Source organism: Nomia melanderi, chromosome 9, assembly GCF_051020985.1.
Source record: "Nomia melanderi isolate GNS246 chromosome 9, iyNomMela1, whole genome shotgun sequence".
Taxonomy (NCBI): domain Eukaryota; kingdom Metazoa; phylum Arthropoda; class Insecta; order Hymenoptera; family Halictidae; genus Nomia; species Nomia melanderi.
Window position 1 is genome coordinate 5,030,725 of NC_135007.1, and position 19,012 is coordinate 5,049,736.

Genomic DNA, 19,012 nt, shown 5'->3' on the forward strand with positions numbered 1-19,012 from the left:
AGATCCGTGTTTAATAATTGGAGAGATTGTAGAAATGCGTAGTAATTGAAAGCATAACATCCACCTTTTCTATGCAATCAACATTCAAATTATCAGACTCAAAGGTCCATATAAGATGTCCAGTTTATCCTGTGTCTTTTCGATGCTCGCATGATCCAAGTAATTTATTAAAAAGCTTCACTATATTAAAATACAAACTTATCTTATAAGTTATTCGCGAAAGAAGATGATTTAGAGTTAAAGACACAGATATTAATAAAATTATATGTAATTATATATTTTTCATTTACATATATATATATATCAAGTATCAATTATTTTTGCCATAGAATTACTGGCATTAGAGAGATTTGGTTACAAAATGGTGCAATTTGCTTGGAAACCACTTATGGTCCGTCAACAGTTTCTTAATTGTCCATCGATAATATGCATGAAGACATAAGTATGTGAGTACTTTGCAGTAACCAGAGTATTTCGAAACTTGGTTATTATAAACCACTCTCCGGTTACAATTTTCGAATTTGAACAGAGAGAAGTACACGTAGAGACACATTGCACGAAACGAAATCAACTTTCAACTATATCGAGTCAAATAAGAAAAGCCTAAGTAACACCTGATTTATCTCGCTACGTGTACAACTCATCGCAAAATCCTAATTTGTACACATGTTAATGCGAGGAATAGTTATTATATTATTTAACGTCATGGTATTACTTATACCATTTCCGTGAACCGCATTCTACAGGCTATTAAGTACTCGTACGCAACTTAAAGTACTTATAAATAATGAGCAAGGAGGACTGGGCGGCTAAACGCATCCAAAAACGGAAGCAGTATAAAAATAATGAAAATTACGATACTTGTGGGATCGTCTCTTAGTTCTTACGTGCCTTACGAATGGAATCATCGAGTTGCAAGTTAGAAACATAGAAGCGGACATGTCTGGGGAGAACGAAACATTTGTTAGGGACTGCGATCAAAGTAACGATGACGCAATGAGAACGTAAGTATTAAGTAAACTAAGTACGTTGAACGCGGGTGCAACAGGTCTCTTTCTTCGAACATATAGAAAAATCATAAAGAACCGAGCCTACTATAAGGCACTAATCAGTTTAATATAACATCTCTGTCTTTTTGCTTTGTACATTGTACTGCCCTCGTTCTATTGTTCGGCAAATGCGGTGTAAGTACAGTTCATACATACGAAATCCATAGAAACTTCTCTTTTTTTTATATGGCGTATCTTAACCGGTTCGTAAAGTGTGTATTATCGGCCGGGTTGCAGACAGAACCTTTAGAGACTAACGATATTTCTTATTCAACGAAAAAAGCAAAAATCTACAAAGAATCCCACATTGAAACTTTCGTTACTTTCTAACTTAAATCGAAAAACATTCGGACGAACTATAACGAGAAGCAGGTGTTCACAAAGACGACTGCACTATTTTCTATCGAAACGAAGATTATTTATTACTTCTCTGATCCGAAAATTGAAGTTCCTTGTGCCCGATAAACAATTTCCAGCGGGAACATTTTTTTATGATCTCTTCAACGGATCATTCTGAGCTCAGAAACTAGTGCCATTTACTTCGGTAACAATTGCTTCAGTACTTTTACGAGATCTATTTGTTCTTATCTACTACGACCAGAATAAAATCAATTGGTTATTTCAGAAACTACGTCTCCTACAATTTCCACGGTGGAGGTATTTTATATCTATGATGGGACTGACTTTGAATAACCAATCAATCTTCTCTAGCTTAGAACGGTCTGGTTCTCGATACAACAGAACGATTTCGATCACAGAGAAACGTAAGTGAGCGCGAGCTCAACGTGTAAATCAACTAACTAAATAACGCTGCGAGCATTTGTGCTTTCCCAGTAAACGCAAGAAAAGACAACGGAGGCGTAACGTCTATCCCCGTAAAAGTAATCCGCAGACGTTCGAAATGTAGATACATACTCTGACTTCTCTATAGAACTTCACTCTGCCGAGGACTACGGGAATTATTTACATGGGCGCAGGGATCTTATGAAAAAATAGAAATTTCCCATGTATACAGGCTGAGTGAGTCTCCTCTGTCGAAGATTGGGGAGGAATATTTCTAATTAACTGCGAACACTTAATCACAACTCGTGCGTTCCCTGCGACTCGTTGCTGACGAGTTCGTTACGCGTCCTCGGTAATACTCATCTTCATGATTTTCCCATTTTTCCGCGGAGACTCGTTCAACGGCTGAACATCCTCCTGAACGGATTGCGGATACTTTTGGTCGGGATAATTCCACGCTTGGATGTCTCCCGTGCCAAAAATCTGATAGACTACGTACGTGCCACACGCGACGCACGCGCTCACACCGAACACTTGCCTCCAAGCGTCGAGTGCTTGCTGTGGGATAAATTGATTTTTTATTTTCGCGTTGAAAATCGCGGAAACATGTTTTATTTTCTGTGCACCGTGCAAGTGAATGGAAATGTTAAAGTTATTGGGAATTATAGCAGGAAATGCATCCTTAAATCATGCAACGAGAATCCATAATATCAGATGTGATGTATATGAGAATGAGCCTTATATGGAAATGAAAGGAGATTGTGTTATTTTTTGGTCAACTAGGAAGGGGTTGTATGAAACTTACGCGTAAATATTTAATAATAAAAGAATCGGTGATATGAAGCAAGTGTAATAGTTAACTAAGAGTAAAGGATATTCTGAGTGAATAAATCACTCTCGAATAAGCAAAATCAGCCAGTAAAATTATAACGAATATTAAATCTAAAGTAAATTAATACTTTAATGAAATTTTTAAGTAATTAAATATGAAGGAATAAATTGCGATAAAAACTAATAGTTTAGATATCATAATTTCAGTTAATAAACAAATGGAAAACATTAAAGCGATCGTTAGTATGAAATTGATGTTAATGCGACCTTAAAATAAGGTTATTTAGAAAATAATAAAATGAATTAATGAAGTATGATATATATCCCATTTATATATACACCCATTTATAATACTTTATAAATGAATACTTTGTTTTATCATCTGAACCTCTTCACTCGGAATGATACTTGTCACCCACATATTATCACTCTCACTTTTACAAATTAGTTTCAAGTATCAAAAATAAAATAGTTCTCCTACGTGTCATAAATGAAGTCGATTAAATGTTTGTTTTGTAATAACTAGTTCGAAGAAGTCGCTATAAAATTACGTTATTGAAATAGGCACTCTTTTTTTCAAACTGGTCATAAAATGAAAACTTAACTGCAATATTTTAACGTTTCAGTAAATATGTACATAACTCAGTACATCATTTTGCAAAAAACGAAATAAGCATCTGGTTAAAAACGGGAGTATAGATGTTAATGGGATCGTTTACCGTGGGCCTCGTTATCGCAAGCCAATTAAATATGAAGTCGTAATGAAATTCAACGAAATAGTAAATGTCGTTATAAATAAATGCAATCACTTACACTTTCCTGAGTGATCAGACCAGCTGCAATCGGGGAGAGGAAACTCGCTGTCATGTGAATTGTCTGTGCAAACGCCAATATCGGACCTATGAACACACAGTGAAATGCAACATAGAGTTCCCAGAGGAAACGACTTAAGTGACCGATAAGTTAAAAGTTTGCTCACCAGCGAAATTTGGCGCGATATCAACGATGCTTGCCATCGCCCCCGCATATGCAGCAGTGATAAGGGTAACAGCTATGAACCACACTACTAAAACGAGAATGATGTTGCAGCCCAGATAACCGATCAATACTAACAATATTCCAGGAACTACTTGGGCTGAAAAATAAAGAATATTTTGTTATACGTGTGCAATATATGATTCAAATTTTGAGTTTCTATAGGAGATGCATACCTGCAGCAGTGAACAATTTGCGAACGTTGGTCAGAGAGAGAATCTGCCTTGTGACGAGGACATCAGCTACGTAGCAGAATGCAACCGAGCTGAAATAACTGCAGATGAAGGGTAAACCAGACAGCACTCCATTCTGAGGAAAAGCAATGTTGTTTGTAAGAATACAAATGGCTAGAAAATATGCAAATGCAATTTAAAATATATACCGCTTGTATACTGAATCCTAGGACTGTCTTCATGTACATTGGTCCTGAGATAATAAAGACGTAATGTACCCATATTCTTCCGAAAGTAGTTATTCCAATCGACCAGGCTGGCAAGGATGTTAAGATAGATTTCCACGGAACTGGCAAATTCTTCGGAAAAAGAATACAAATTTTATTAGATAAATCAAACTGCAGATCTGATAATTAAAAGTTGCAACTAATAAAGAAGGAAAATATTTTTAGTGGAAACTGTTAGTGATATTTAAAAGAAAAGACGGTTTTAATATACAAGTCATTGACTGCGATAATCAAGCCACTGTATATAGTAGAGTAAGAGAATTTCATAAAAATACTTGGATTCAAGGCAAATTTAAAAAAGTTTTTTAATTTTAAGTTTTTTACAAATTGAAATACTATTTACAAAGAAACGAAACTGACATTTGAGAATTCTCAAATTTCAAAGTTTCAAAGTTCCAAAAGTTCAAAAGTTCAAAATTCGACAAATTTCGAATTTGAATTCTGCTGGCATAATTCTTCATAGTAGCGAAAGACCTCTTTCTACATTTTTCCATTACGAAAAAGAACTAGAGAACTCTGAAGAAAAAAACACGATACCTCGTTTGTTCCAAGAACTTGATTCCCAACACTTTCTTGAATATACCGTAGCTCCTGTTGCGATATTCTCGGATGCGAGGCTGGAGTGTCGAAAGCGAAGAAGTACCAAAAAAGGCACCAGAGAATTCCGACGGTGCCGGTCGTGTAGAAGACAACTCTCCAGCCGAAGTGGGCGATGATGAATCCGCACAATGGATAGGTTATCCCGATGCCGAAGCTGAACCCTGAATATAGATAATCTAGACGTTAGGAGTTGCTCACCCCACGACCCGGAAGGAAGCTGAAACATGATGCTTGTCGGAATGGCTTCGCCTTGGCTCGTGTACGATTCATTCTTGGCGATGATCGCTCTTCAGCAGTGGCGCTATATTTCACCCTGTAAAGCGATTCAAGTAGAGACTTAGTACGAGAGGATGATGATGAATGCACGACGACACTGCTACAGTATGACAATGAAACTTCTATACCTGAAAATATATCAAGAGCGGGAAAAACGTACTTCTCACGCGACGAATATCTACAAATATTATCAATATAACTGTATAGCGGAATCAAACGAGCAATGAACGAAACAGAACATTCGAATCAAATTTTTTCCAGCTCTGGCAACACAATTCTCACTAGATGTCTTCGATTAATTTGTAATGTTTTCGAACCAAACGTTGCCAGAAACTTATAGATATGAGATAGGAACAAATCCAGCCTTGACTATTAACATGGTACAGCGTTTCACAGTGAATTGCATGAACATTCATTCTTTTGCTGGCACGTAGACAATCGCAACACTCAAACATGACGAAATAAATGTTTATCGAACTTCGTGAATCCTCCGGTTTATCGATCATACTTTTATCGAAGACAGCAAAGGGATGTTCGAGTTTACACGCGCCAAGGCTAGCCCGCACACTTCTGTGACGCATCGATACGAGCAAGAAGAAAAGCGGCACAACACACGGAAACGGTATAAGGCTGCGATTATATTGGATATATATTCAAATGAATTAATGCTCCGGGATAATTCAACTACATTTCATAAAGTTTAAAATATATTAAACTTATAATTCAATTATATTGTAGATTTGAGCAAATAGTTTATTTACTTTTTTTATCTCATGAATTTAGAAAAGAAGTCCCAAAGTTCGCGTTCCTTCTGTAATCTTTATTCCATAATAAGCTATGTTCCTAAATACAAGACTCTGATTATCGTTGACCATAGTTTTATCCTTTACACTGAACAGTATTTCTGACTATAAATATACACATTACTTTCTGACGAAATCGATGATATAGTTTAAAATTAACGCGATGAAGAATCTTGCGTAAATTAAGGGACAGAACTATTTTATTTTACTGTTTCCTGTGTTGACACATTATACAAAAGTTAATACTGAATTTTAGATTTTATAATTTTGAATCTTCTCGAGTCTTGAAAATTCTCAAGTGCAAAGGGTTAACGATCTACGGTTAACGTACCGATTTTGTCGGTATGCCAGTTCGCCGGAATACGTATCCAATAATGTCGCAGCCTAATCGTAAAGTAATTGCGGAAACACATTATCGATCGAAGGCGCGCTACGTGTATTCGCGAGAAGTTTGAAGGGATGATCGGATCGTATCGTTCCCCCGTGAACAAAGCGACGAAAGGTACAAATTGACAAAAAGTACGGATTTCCCGCGGAGTGGACAGCACCGGCACATACAAAAGATCGATGAAAAAATAACAAGTGTTACAAAACAAGTGTTCCTCGAGCCCGGCTGATTCTACCAGCTGGAAGTATACTCGGCCTTTCTCATGCTGTTGAGCGGTCGCTGTTGAGTATACCCCTCGGTCCGGCGAATGCAACCACGTGGAGCTTGAATCAATCAGAGACAAAAGTGAATGAACGATCGAAATTGCGACCGTATTTCTCGTAATACGACTGATAAACGTGCCCGTGGTCTTGAACCGTGAATTTTGACTGAAAACAAAGCAAGTTTTTTCTTATTTCGAACTTCCGTTTCCCGTTTCTGAAAGAAGCGAACATTAGTATTCCACATTAAGTTAACCAGTTTCGTATTCGTTTCTTTTTCTTTCATTCTTATTCTTTCGTTTTCATTCGAGGAAGACGCTAAAAAGAAAACTGACGTATCGAAGTTTCACTGTAATAGAGAAGAGAAGATAAACGACGTTAGCCGGGGAAGATTTACCTTGGAAGGAAGACATGAAACGAGAACGCTCGACGGGCGGGATCCAGGGTCCGACGACGGCGTACATTGCCGGCCACGTGAGCCCCTGAACAAAACGATATCACGCATATAGATTCCCATAAATTGATTTAAAACATCAGGATCAAATAAAAATTTGCCTTTTCTATTATGGATTTCATTTTCACGATAATAGTATAAAAATTGTAAGATTCGGTAAAACCTTTTACTTCACTGTGTTTTTATATGTTTGTTAAGAATCTATAAACTTCATAGATTTCTGATCACTGTATTAATGAATAACAATTACAGCAAGGAGCACCATTAAAGAATATTATTGCAACACTGAAGTTCTCATATGAAAATGATTAAACAACTAAGTTTTTCGATGTCTGAAATTCTTAAAAGTTTTTTATAAGATAGGAATACAATGGAAAAGTTAAAATACTTTAACAAGGAAAATATAATTACCCAATCATTCTTCAGTGATTTTGATAAAATTTTACGGTGATATTTAAGGGATGAAATCATATTCTAGCGAGAAAATGTGACATGTAAATTTCATTAGTTAGTTATTTCGTACCTTTAACACTTTAAAATATATTTCTCTACTGCAAGCAAGTATGGAAACACCATGTACCTTCTTTCAAATTTGTGATACTTACACTTGCAAAGCCCTGTATACTCCTCAAAGCGATTATGAAGCCATAATGTATTCCTGCCGCGGACGGCATGAGGAGACTGCAGATCGCTGTGATGAGCTGCGACCCACCGAAAACTGTTTTAGTACCAAAATACTGAGTGAGCACACCACCAACCACTTGGGACAATATGTAAGACCAATAGAACGAGCCGCTGATGGTGGACTGTATAGTCGGACTCCATTCGAATTCCCCTTGTTCCTGTTTATTGAGGAAACAAGAAGAGTCCGTGTGAAATATTTTGGTAATGATTGATAATTAATTATAATAATTAAACTGGATTTTTCTGCACTTGTAGGAAATTTGAAAGGCGCAAAATGCAACGGAATGCATACGACATGAAAAAATATATAAAACATTCGAAGTTTAGTGTTTTTTAGAAATCTTTATTACGGAAAACCATTTTCTGTATTATTCTATTTTTCTAGTTTTAGCCCGTACTTTCGGATGGATCGAAATTTAATACAACACCAAAAATTGTAACCATGTGCACTAACTATTTGTACATATTTTAATTTCTATATATTCTCGAAGAAATAATGTCTATATATAATCACTTTCTTCACAATTTCTTTCATATGTATGTTCAATAGAAATATGTTATCATTAATAATTTATTAAAAGAGAAACGAATACTACTTTCACTATAAGACTACAGCTACTCTGTTCGTTGAATGCTGATAGTAAAAATTAGTAACAGACTTCAATTCTAAAAAAGTTAAAAAAAATTCTGAAACTTTTGCCATGAGTGCCGCTGGCTATTGGGACTTTTATTTTGAAGAGATTAATATTTCCGAAAAGCTAGAAGTGAAACGAATCAAGTCAATTATGACAAAATATTAATAAATTTGATATTATATGTCTGTAATCCTTATAAAAATTATAACAGATTTTTCCTCGGTTTTTTCATATGTTCATTATAATATTCAACTAAAACTATTTATTTTTTTAATTATTTCCGATATTCAACATTGTTAAGATATTAATGATTCAAGAATAAAAAATCTGAAACTCGTCAAAATGACGGGTGTGGTAGTCTAGTGTGAAATACAGATACAAACAGAATATTTCACTTAAATTACCAAACGAATAGAAGAAAATCGCAAAATAACAGTAAAATCGAACAGGAAAGAATCGATTCACTTGATATTTTACTCGACAATTCGACAGGATTGAAGTCTTGACTAAACAGGTCGTAATAAATATGGTTCTGGAGTATTTCTTAACTGAAATAAATTATTTTAACCCATCATAAAAATTTTAGCGTGAAATAGGAGGCAATCATTCGCGCTTATCGCGACATTCGCGAAACGACTTGCAGCAAAAATTGACAATCGCAGTTCTCCATGGGTTGCCAATTAATTGCCACCGTTTGCGAAATTAGCGCAAACGCAAACGTTCCGCGAAACCATTGTCTCTGTCGTGACCAAAGATTGTGGCTGATGATGTCTGCTAAATAAATCGAGCTTTACGTAAGCATTTACAAACTGATTAGTGTCCTCACCCGAGTGATCATAACGTAATCGCTGCCTCTAATCGTTCTATCAATTTTAACTGTGCAAATTATCGAGTCGCGTAGCCGGCAATTATTGAGCTTCCGCCATTACTAAGAATTCACAATATAAGATCGCGGTGATAATCATACACGTGATGTTACGTGAACATACTTTTTAATACCCGTCCAACAGATTGTAACCAGAGCACTCGATGTAATGTTATTCTCGCAATCAGTTATAATACACAAAGCCGATTTGTTTCGTGAATTTCTTTGCAAACGTGTTTTATCGTTAATAATTTCTCAGCAGAAGAAAAAATATATTTTATTCATCGTAAAAGTAAACTGGACATAAACATACATTAATATCTAATGAATATAAATATTTATTAAATCCAATTTCAAATATTCAGTACGAGCATGAGTCAATATTATAATACTAGGGGTTGTTCCTTCGTTTATTGACATAGTGACTCTAATATTACTAGTACATATTATTAATTATTGGTATACACTGCAATTATTTAAGGCTATGCATTTATACCATCCGCAGATTTTTAAGACGCAAGAAAATGTATGTATTGAAAAATATTAATAATTTTTTATTTATTTCTAAATAATTCTACATTTTTGTAAGAAACCTATTAATCAACGAAAGACAACTTTGTTCCATTATATTTAGAAAATGATTTATGAAGACAGTAACCTGTTGAATGATTCCAGATTCTAAACTATAGGTTCGCAATCTACTCCTAACGCAATCATAGAAGAAAGCAAATCAACTTTGCACTGATCAATTTCTTTTCCTCGGAGTGCTCATAAGAACTATTTCCTGTCGTTAACTAGAGATTTGCTTAGAAGTGTCCTTCGTTTTCCATTCCGAGAACGAAGTCAAGGAAACAGCTTCCTCCGAGAGTCGATTCACGTAATTTTGCGGTTTCAGCAGCACAGTGCCTAATAACTACATCTCTTGCACGCCATCCAGCGGGGACACTGATTCAAATGGATTTTAATTTATCTCGCATCGACGATTTACATACTTTGTTCCAGGCAACCGTGTCGTTCTCGATGTCCAATGCGTTCGGCTTTGCGTAACAATACTGAGACGTTTCCGTAACCGTGGTGTTGCTGGTTGTGGCCAACGGTTGCTTGACCATCGCCACCATGGCGATGTTTATGTCGTTTCTCATCATGAAGGAGACCGTGAAGCCCGAAAACGACAGCATGTACAGCACCACCCGTGCCGGGATCATGTCTGCAAATGCGAACAAGATCGTTACAGCGTCGCCTCGAACAACGTTTAACCCCCTCGCCTTATAGTGTCGAATCAGACTCGTGATAAGGATGTAATCAAACTGAATGCGATTAAATAGAACGCAAACTCGACTTAATAAAATCAGATTTGATGAAATGAAATATAAACTCGATTCGATAAAATTAGATTCCATGAAAAAAAATATAAACTCGATTCGATAAAATTAGGTTCCATGAAATAAAATATAAACTCGATTTAACGCAAAGTAGATATTACCTTTCCCATTGAATTAAAATGTTATCTTCCTATTATTAATATTTAACTTCTAGAGTGGTCAGTAAATTTTTAATGAACACAGAAATCCGTTTTTTTTCTAGTGAATTTGTGAAGATAATGTGACTGCGATGAGGATATTTGCAAAAGAATTCATAAGACAAAGGATTAACCCTCATGCACCATTCGCATTAATTCGACTCAACGATAAATCTGTATTTATCATCATGTTTCTTATTCGAGATACGTATGAATTAATGTAACATGTATCGCTAGTTTACGTAAAGGGCATTAAGAAAAGGTAATGTAAATATTTATGCAGCACGGGTACAATTGAACAAGTTCTAATTAAACAGAAGCGATACAATCAACGGAGTTAATCTACGCGTGGAAGTAACTAAAAAATATGCAATAAAATTTTGTTTCAAATCAGTCACGTGTACGTAAACATTACAAATTTGAAACATCCATTTTCTCCAAATAAAGTAATAATTTTTCGATTTATTTTTTATAAAATACAAGACACCCTTTACACTGCAATTGAAGTGCAGTTAAGTAATTTCCATTACTTGGATGTAAACCTCGGTCCAATACAATTCACGAGATATTAATATAAAAATTACCTGAATGGAGCACAAGGGTTAAATATAAATAATTAAATGAGCCGCAAGTATTTTAACAGTCTCTCTCTGAAAACCTATCTAATCATTTTTTGTATGGTGTATAACTTGAAGAGTTTCTTTACCTCTCAGTTTTCGCAGGCTGCATGCTGAACGTGTCTTACATAGGGTATGATCTTCGTATCTGCGTAAGAGATACAATTGACAGTTTTATATAAACGAAAGAATCAATCGTTGTAAAAAAAAAATACGCAGGTTGATTAGCGTTTCACGATAATACCAGAACCTGTATCTGTTTTTTAATTCTCAAAGTGTTAGGAAAACGCGACAATATAAAATATGACTAACTACTTAACGTGAGCGGGGAGTTCAGTTAATTAATTCAGTTATTTATGACATCCTGATAAACGCTTGACAAACGAGTGCAGTTTTATTTTATGCATCGATAATCTTACTGTGAATCCCTTACCTTCGTGTGTCCTCCATTTTTCTGGTCAGTCGGTGTTCGAACGAGCAAGAACTTCCTTGCGCGATAGTGTGATTGAGGATCACCTGGGATTCTGAAACATGGTCGATCGAAAGAGAAATTTAAAATAAAAAGATTGCAGAGATCAAACATTCATTAGGAATAAAAGAAGAATTAAGAAGGAAGAAAATAGGGCCACGATCTTAGCAATAATTGCATCAGATTAAAAAACGATTTTCCTTAACTGCTCTGAATCACCACTAATTGACACGGACGTTAACAGCCCGGTATAATCGGCCAGGAAAAATTAAAGTATCATAAATCTTTAAAATCGTAATGGAAATTAATGGATGCGTTAAGCGGCAGTTAAATTGAGTCGACAATTTAACTATTAACGACATTCTATCGTTACCATTATACTCATTAGACGAGATTGCCAGCAATAGTCATTAGGCGAAAAAAATGTGTCCGTGAATTGCGAGACTCGATACAACTCGAGAATCTTCTTCTTCCTCCTCTTTTGGAGTTACGAATTGATTGCAGTGTGGCGATTTCACACAACAAATTACAGAACCGCCGTCGACTTTTATATAACATCCTCGAGGCTGCACGATCTTAAGATCTGGTCATCAACGAGGCATCTTAACGTTCGCGGTTTTCTATGTAAACGCGCACAATAATCGACACCAGTGACCCTAATTAAGCACTTGTTGCTTATTCCAACGCATGTACACAACAATTAAATAATTCCGGTGTTAGCCGTATCGCTAGTATTCATCGCTAACAATGCTCGCTTGTTAAATGACGACGAATGTAATAATGAACGTTTGCACGCTGAGAATGACACGACGAATTGAATCAATTTCGTAGCAGTTTTTTTCGTCTGGGTCTGGAATGTTCGCAGCTCGAAACTAAGGTATATACGCCACGTGATTATTAGAAGACTTAGGATCAATAAGGCCAAGGGAATGAAATATCCAGTATTTAATAGCGTGCGGATGGGTTACGAGGGAACGATGAAATTCCAACATGGATCTCATGTATGCGGCATTCAATGAACGCGCTTGGAAATTTTCATCATTTTGCAAAGGTCGCAACTCCAGTCATGCGAAGAGCTGGAAGAAAGCAGTCTCATTAACGAATGCATTATTCGCGTTTTTTTCCTTTTTTGCCATTAAATCAAACGTGACGTTTTTCATCTTGGATCGCATTTTCGTCTGAATCATGCGAGCGGAAATTCTACTTACATGAGTTACAATGAATTATGATGAAAATAAGAAAACGTGAAGAGGGAAACATTTTTCAAAATGTATTAACCCTTTATCTTACAATATCGTGTCAGACTCGTGGTAAAGATTTCGAATAGAATCTAACAAATATAAATATTATTCGATTTGTTTGAATTCAAACTATGTATTATTCCTGTGTTATCAATGATTATACTTTAAAATAACCGTTCACATGGAATGTGCCTAGAAATTTTCTCTTATTTTCAACAAATTATAAATATCAACGTACTTAAATCGATTACAGTTCAGAAACAAATCATAGGACAAGGGGTTAACAATGGAACGTAACATACAGGCGGAGATTTTTATATTTTTATATAAAAATCAAAACTGAAAGGCAATTCGTGTATTCTTAGTTTTAGTATTTTCGAGTGAATAAAAAATTAAAAGTTGTAAATGGCATTTCTTCGCATGTGGATCGATAGAAATAATCTTATACTATCAAAGTCGCGTACCGACAGTGGTGTGTGTTGTTTTAAAGCGTTGCATAATTTACAGACGTGAATAGAGCATTTTTCTCATAACGGTGCATTATTCATGACTAGTGGACGTTTATCTGCTCGCATAGACAATATCAGTCAAGTTCGTGCAATTAAAATTTATTACAGATAACAACGATACTCTTGAAACTTGGATAACAAATTGTCGCGTTTGCGATTAAAAGTTAATGTAGAATTAATGTAGAAAGTTAATGTAGAAAGTTAATTAAATTGCTCTTTGATTATTTAGATCGGAAAACACGATATTTGTCTTTTCAACGGATGCGGCGAGCGTAACAAGAAACATATCATAAATTAGGGTATCTGTTTGAACAGGTGCTATAAAAAAATAGAAATACGTTTTACACGTTAAAATCATCGCAACTTTTCGTAACTCCTCTTTCCTGTTTCGATCGATAGTGAACATGCATACATCTGAATGATAAAGCTCTATTGTTCAATTTGTCATTTCCCGTGCTTCGTATCTCTATTGTGTAATCGGGCATTGTCGATAGTAATTCCTTATTATACATTACATTTGACACGCGGAAAAGCACAAGTCCGTGATGCAATTGCTGCACGCGCAATCCTTGCTTATTTAATGAACAATCTATCATTTTTATATTTTCGCAACTAGAATTATTGATTTTTCAAAATTAGGACTATAAACAAACCATTAATATTATTATCCTTATACAAAATTATTTATTTCCTTTTAAACATATTTGCAATTTGTAAACGAAGTTAATGCAAATTAACAGTTTAATGAGAATTCTAGAATATATATTTGAAAAATTCTAAGAATGTAAGAATCTATTTTGGATTGGAATGACTTGAATAGTGGGTAAAATTTAAATATTTTTGACAAAATTACTCCTAAACACAATTGTGATATGTTTATACAGAACTTTTAAAGGGTGGTTTCATCCCCTGCGTTTTATCATAGTTTACATCATTTGCGCGTGGATGACGCATCTTTTAGTCTCAAACTAAAACTTAAAGTATTCAACATACTATCAGAAGATAAGAAACAAACTTAGTTAAAATTTACAAAAAGCGAAAAGATTGCAACAAACAGTAGTATATGCTCTGCTTCATTAAAAAACCGGTCTGATATTACAAACATTGAATGTAATTAATAGTAAACACAAAATACTGAAATAATTCACTAAACCGATACATATTTCATTTACACACAACATTTTATCAACGAAACGTTATATTTAACCCATTCCAATTTGACCGTGAAAAACTCACATACGCATTTGCGTAATCAATCAGAGATATAAGTCAAATTAATCGAACAGGCAGCACTCGTAATTGATAACGGTGATACCGTCACAAAATATGCACACTGTGCTAAGCAGTAAGCGAGACATTTATACACTGTCCGATGACGATAATTCGCGTGGGTGACGTAAAAGCGCGTAGCTTTTCTTAAGCCATCACAGTTTAAAAGAGAAATGAATACGCGGAAAAGCGATAACGTTTCAACCGTAAATCAAAAATAATATCCGTCATGACTGGATTACTAATATTTTCATTTTAGAAACAGAGATACATAACTTACAAATCCATACTTACAAAGGAGCACGTGATAAACGGTCCGCTCGTCGGATCTACTAGCCTTCGATAAACTGCCGATTACACTAGGAATGTTTACATAGCCACGTGTCCGCGTAACGTATTTGAGTACGACCACGTACGAATTTCCACAAGAGTATCAAACCGACTAAGTTCGAGACATCCTATGAGTCCCCTTTATATCCAACGAGTGACTTGTGACATCCGTGACGACGTCGGTGAACCCGGAACGTAAGGTTACTAAATCAACAACCGAATCGGCCCGAAAAAATTTTCCACGTGTAGTGCAGGAAAATACAACTGTTCCCAGCGAAGGTTCCGAAGAATACAGAAAAAAAGACTATTGTCGGACAAAGATGGTGCACGACTCGTGTCGAGGTTCCAGCGTCGAATGAACGGCTGGCAGCGACAGAAGGGGACGAAACGTGATTCCCAACGTGGAGAACAGCCGACACTGAAAAGGCAACCAGACCTCGAGGCATTGACTATCTTCCAGGCCCCACCACCGGTAGTTTTTCAATGGTCCATTCGGTGTGTACAAAGTCCGTAAGGATTGCTGTAGCGTACACCGAGAATCGAGGAAACGTGACCAAGACAGTGGCCGGCTACAAGCCATGATTTGTGGGAATCGCATCATGGGCAATTGATCGAAACCGACCATTCGGTCTCCACGGTGAATGTTGATCGTATCAACGTTGCCCTGGTCAACGTACTGCGTGACCGGGTAAACAATGACAGAAAGAATGCCATCGAACAATCGGTCTCAATTGGAATCTGACGACTGACAGTCGAGCCGTGGATGATTCATATTATTCATTTCTTTATGTTTTAGTTACACGCAGTATTGTCGTCGTTATTTGATTAATTTTGGTGGACCTGACGATATTCAATTCTATGTTTGTTATTCGAAGATCCTGTTTGATGAGAATTGTTCGTTTGCAAAAGTGAAGTAATGCAAACGCTTCAGTATACGTATTGAAATAAATTCTTTTGTAAAGTTAAATGGGCCATTCGTGTCGATTTGAAAATAAAATTCTGTAACCTGTTATGGCAACACGTGACGATTGGTTAACTGACACGCGCGTTTAATTTCGATCCACTACATTTCACGCGCTTGGCTAATTTCGATTCGAGAAGAATTTGCTATGCGGTGTAGATACTATTGCTGACGTTCGATCAGTATTTTTTCATGTTACGGGAATATGTTTTATTGCTTTGGAGATACTACAAATTGCAATTGAAATAATGAATTTGATGGTACACTTTATTTCGCGGTGACTACTTCCCACGCTAATTAGCAGGCTTGTTTAAACTTCTGTTATTTTCTAATGCGTTTCGCGCGCATCGACTCCGTGAACTCGCAAGGTCGTTACGATTCCACCTGACGGATCAATTTTCGCCGATCGATCGGCGCAGCAATTACAGTTTGCGTTCAGTTTGTTCGCTGAATCGACGATTGTTGAGAATAACAACCAGCTTTAATATTCATTTCTTTATACGTAATTTATGGAATAAGTAATGATACAATTATTATAATGTTTTGAAATTTGATTTCTTTATTCTACGATCTGCAAATCGCGCAGCGAAACAACCCTCGCGCTCCTCTTTAAAAGTTATTGATCAGACAACACGATGATGGGTAGTTGTTCTTTCGATTCTACGCAAGATTCGTGGATACGCCATGTAACAAATGTTTCTTCATTTCGATTTTCGTTATTAATGACTAGAACGATTCTGTTCTCACGCAACAAGACGAAGCATACGTTGTATAAAATTTATTTATCGCTGATAAAAACAACTGTTCAGTGTACAAAAATAGCGGAATAAAGTTAGTTATAATCGACTTAACAAGGGGTTAAATAAAAATGCTGTTTTTATTTGAATCAATATTGTAAATACTGTGTTAATCGGGTAAATAATCATTCCTTTTAACTCGGCTATTAAGTGGTAAACTAAACACGAGGTTAGTAATTTAAAAATACACTATACTAGTCAAATTTATATTGAATATTTATCTTTTTATGAAATGGAAAACAAAGTCGACGGTTCGCAACGCAACGTGAGATAATCTAGATACATTCCTGGGTAAGCCGAAGTGACTTGCAAATGCATGGAAAAATTGCATTGTTGAGCTTTCAAGAATAATTATTTCGCAGTTGACCTCACTGTTTTCATTCAATGGAATTATTCCGCCGGCCGGCACGAGATCGAGCATGTGATCAGCTCCCTCGTGACGTTAGGGGCATCCCCAATTTAATCAATTCCTTTAGTTCCAGTCAAAATCGATTTGTAACTATCGGCACTCGTCGATATCTTTATTTTTTATTCAAGGAGACACTTCTTCCTTTACTAATCTTCATCAAACCTACCACTTACGACGAAAGATCAAATGGTTGTCCTATATATTTGGAAGAAACTATTCCAGTGGAATTCACAGACCACACAGGCCAACCATATTGGTTTCCTCCCCCGCAAACGATTAGTCATGGGTGTGGGACTTCATGCAATCTATGATAACACCGAAAAGATTCATTCAAAGCCAAGAGATCCATCTTGAAACTAGCATGTAGTATTGCAGGTAATCTTCCTACGTTTATAATAAAATTGGTCGACGACTGTAACAAATTGCAACGCTGCAAGAAACACGTACAATGAGGAGATAAATGAACACAACAAAATGCACAAAATAAAAATGTTATCACAAACAAAATATCATGCCTTTGTATATATTTTCAAAGTAATTATCTATGTCGCAAAGACAATACGTTCGAGGAATTAATTCGCCCATACCGGCGACTAAAGTAATAAGCGTAACAATATCGTGATATCAATAACACGTACTTCCTCGACCACAAAGTCATCGGTAGTTACATCACGGAAATTCGCTGTCACCGATACACTATCTATTCTATCAATCTATCGATCTATCTAACTGTTTCATCTATCGAAAGACACCGTATTATTAACACACGGATGAAATAGAACGAGAATCCTCTCGAACCAGCGGTTCCTAACCTCAACGGGGAAACGCTTCTGCTCGGGACTGAGGTTATGTCAGGTCGACGCAGCGTTCGCAACCCGTAAAGGACCACGTGGCCGTGGCCTACGGACCGTAGAATAGAAAAACAGAATGTAAAACCGATCGATTATGACTTGTAACTCACCTTCGTTCCGTCTTTGCGACCGACAACGACCTTCTGAATTTCGATGGATCGCCTTTGCATTGGCATTTTCTTGAAGACGCGTTCGCCGACGGTTTACGCGGCACTGTCCATCGTTTTACAACGGAACGGATCACTGGCACAAAATATTTTAATATCACATGCGAACAGCACACGGAAACGTCGCAACACACGGGTCACGAAATCATGAGCGCGATATGCTCCAGCGTTCGTCACGGCGCCCTTGCGCTCGCTACGCCGCAAAGCAGGTCACGTGATAGAGAGGCAAACACGCGCTCGCGCGCCAATCGATCGATGACCGTTGCCTCGTCATCCACTTTTTTCGCTTACTCATTATCAGCTTTCTGGGAAATTCGGATTTCCTGATATTTTCGATCGATTGTACTTTTTCAACACCTAGGACAAAAAAGATGCAAAATTGTAATATTAGACTGTATGTTTATAATTAAATGAATGTTCATAACTGAATGGGCATTCAATCTTTAGGCATTTTAAAGGAAGCTGTGCTTTAAGTAGCTAGATTAATAATTTCTTAGATATTTAATTTAATTTCTTTATAAAAAAGTTTTCACTATGAAATTTGTTTTCAATGTAGTTTTGTGTAACTTCAATTATAGAAACTGGTCTGTCGTATTTTTTTTGTGGAATACAGACTTCGATAAACAATAATACTAATTATTAAGTTACAATGGAAATGTTTGCCACAAACTCCATTCGTTATTGTCATACACATGATGAATGACATTACTTTATAATGCACATAATTTGTGAAAATGTTATACATGCGGT

The 19,012-nt window shown here is 36.2% G+C and overlaps 1 protein-coding gene across 4 annotated transcripts; it reads right to left on the minus strand.

Annotated features, from left to right (window-relative positions):
- Positions 1 to 252: 252 nt before the first annotated feature.
- Positions 253 to 18,473, minus strand: LOC116431260 (vesicular glutamate transporter 2). Of its 4 annotated transcripts, none has more exons than XM_031986407.2 (12): positions 18,206 to 18,472; positions 11,693 to 11,783; positions 11,349 to 11,407; positions 10,116 to 10,330; positions 7,545 to 7,781; positions 6,883 to 6,967; positions 4,696 to 4,919; positions 4,081 to 4,230; positions 3,875 to 4,007; positions 3,643 to 3,798; positions 3,477 to 3,562; positions 253 to 2,390 (listed from the first exon to the last, which is right to left on the minus strand). In XM_031986407.2, the coding sequence occupies exons 2-12, from the start codon at positions 11,707 to 11,709 to the stop codon at positions 2,172 to 2,174; spliced, it is 1,581 nt and encodes a 526-aa protein (XP_031842267.1). In that variant the 5' UTR covers positions 11,710 to 11,783; positions 18,206 to 18,472; the 3' UTR covers positions 253 to 2,171. The 4 variants fall into 4 exon arrangements, with proteins under 4 accessions (XP_031842267.1, XP_031842266.1, XP_031842269.1 ...); XM_031986406.2 differs by lacking the exon at positions 18,206 to 18,472 and adding an exon at positions 15,042 to 15,520; XM_031986409.2 differs by lacking the exon at positions 11,349 to 11,407 and having other exon boundaries at positions 18,206 to 18,473.
- Between the last annotated feature and the right edge of the window lie 539 nt (positions 18,474 to 19,012).

What these genes read in the sequence shown, in the direction of transcription:
- LOC116431260 (XM_031986407.2), bottom strand. An exon ending in TTTCATGTCTTCCTTCCAAG is followed by an intron (nt 4,920 to 6,882) that starts GTAAATCTTCCC and finishes ATCTATATTCAG; the next exon opens with GGTTCAGCTTCGGCATCGGG. An exon ending in GTCTGATCACTCAGGAAAGT is followed by an intron (nt 2,391 to 3,476) that starts GTAAGTGATTGC and finishes TTTATCCCACAG; the next exon opens with CAAGCACTCGACGCTTGGAG.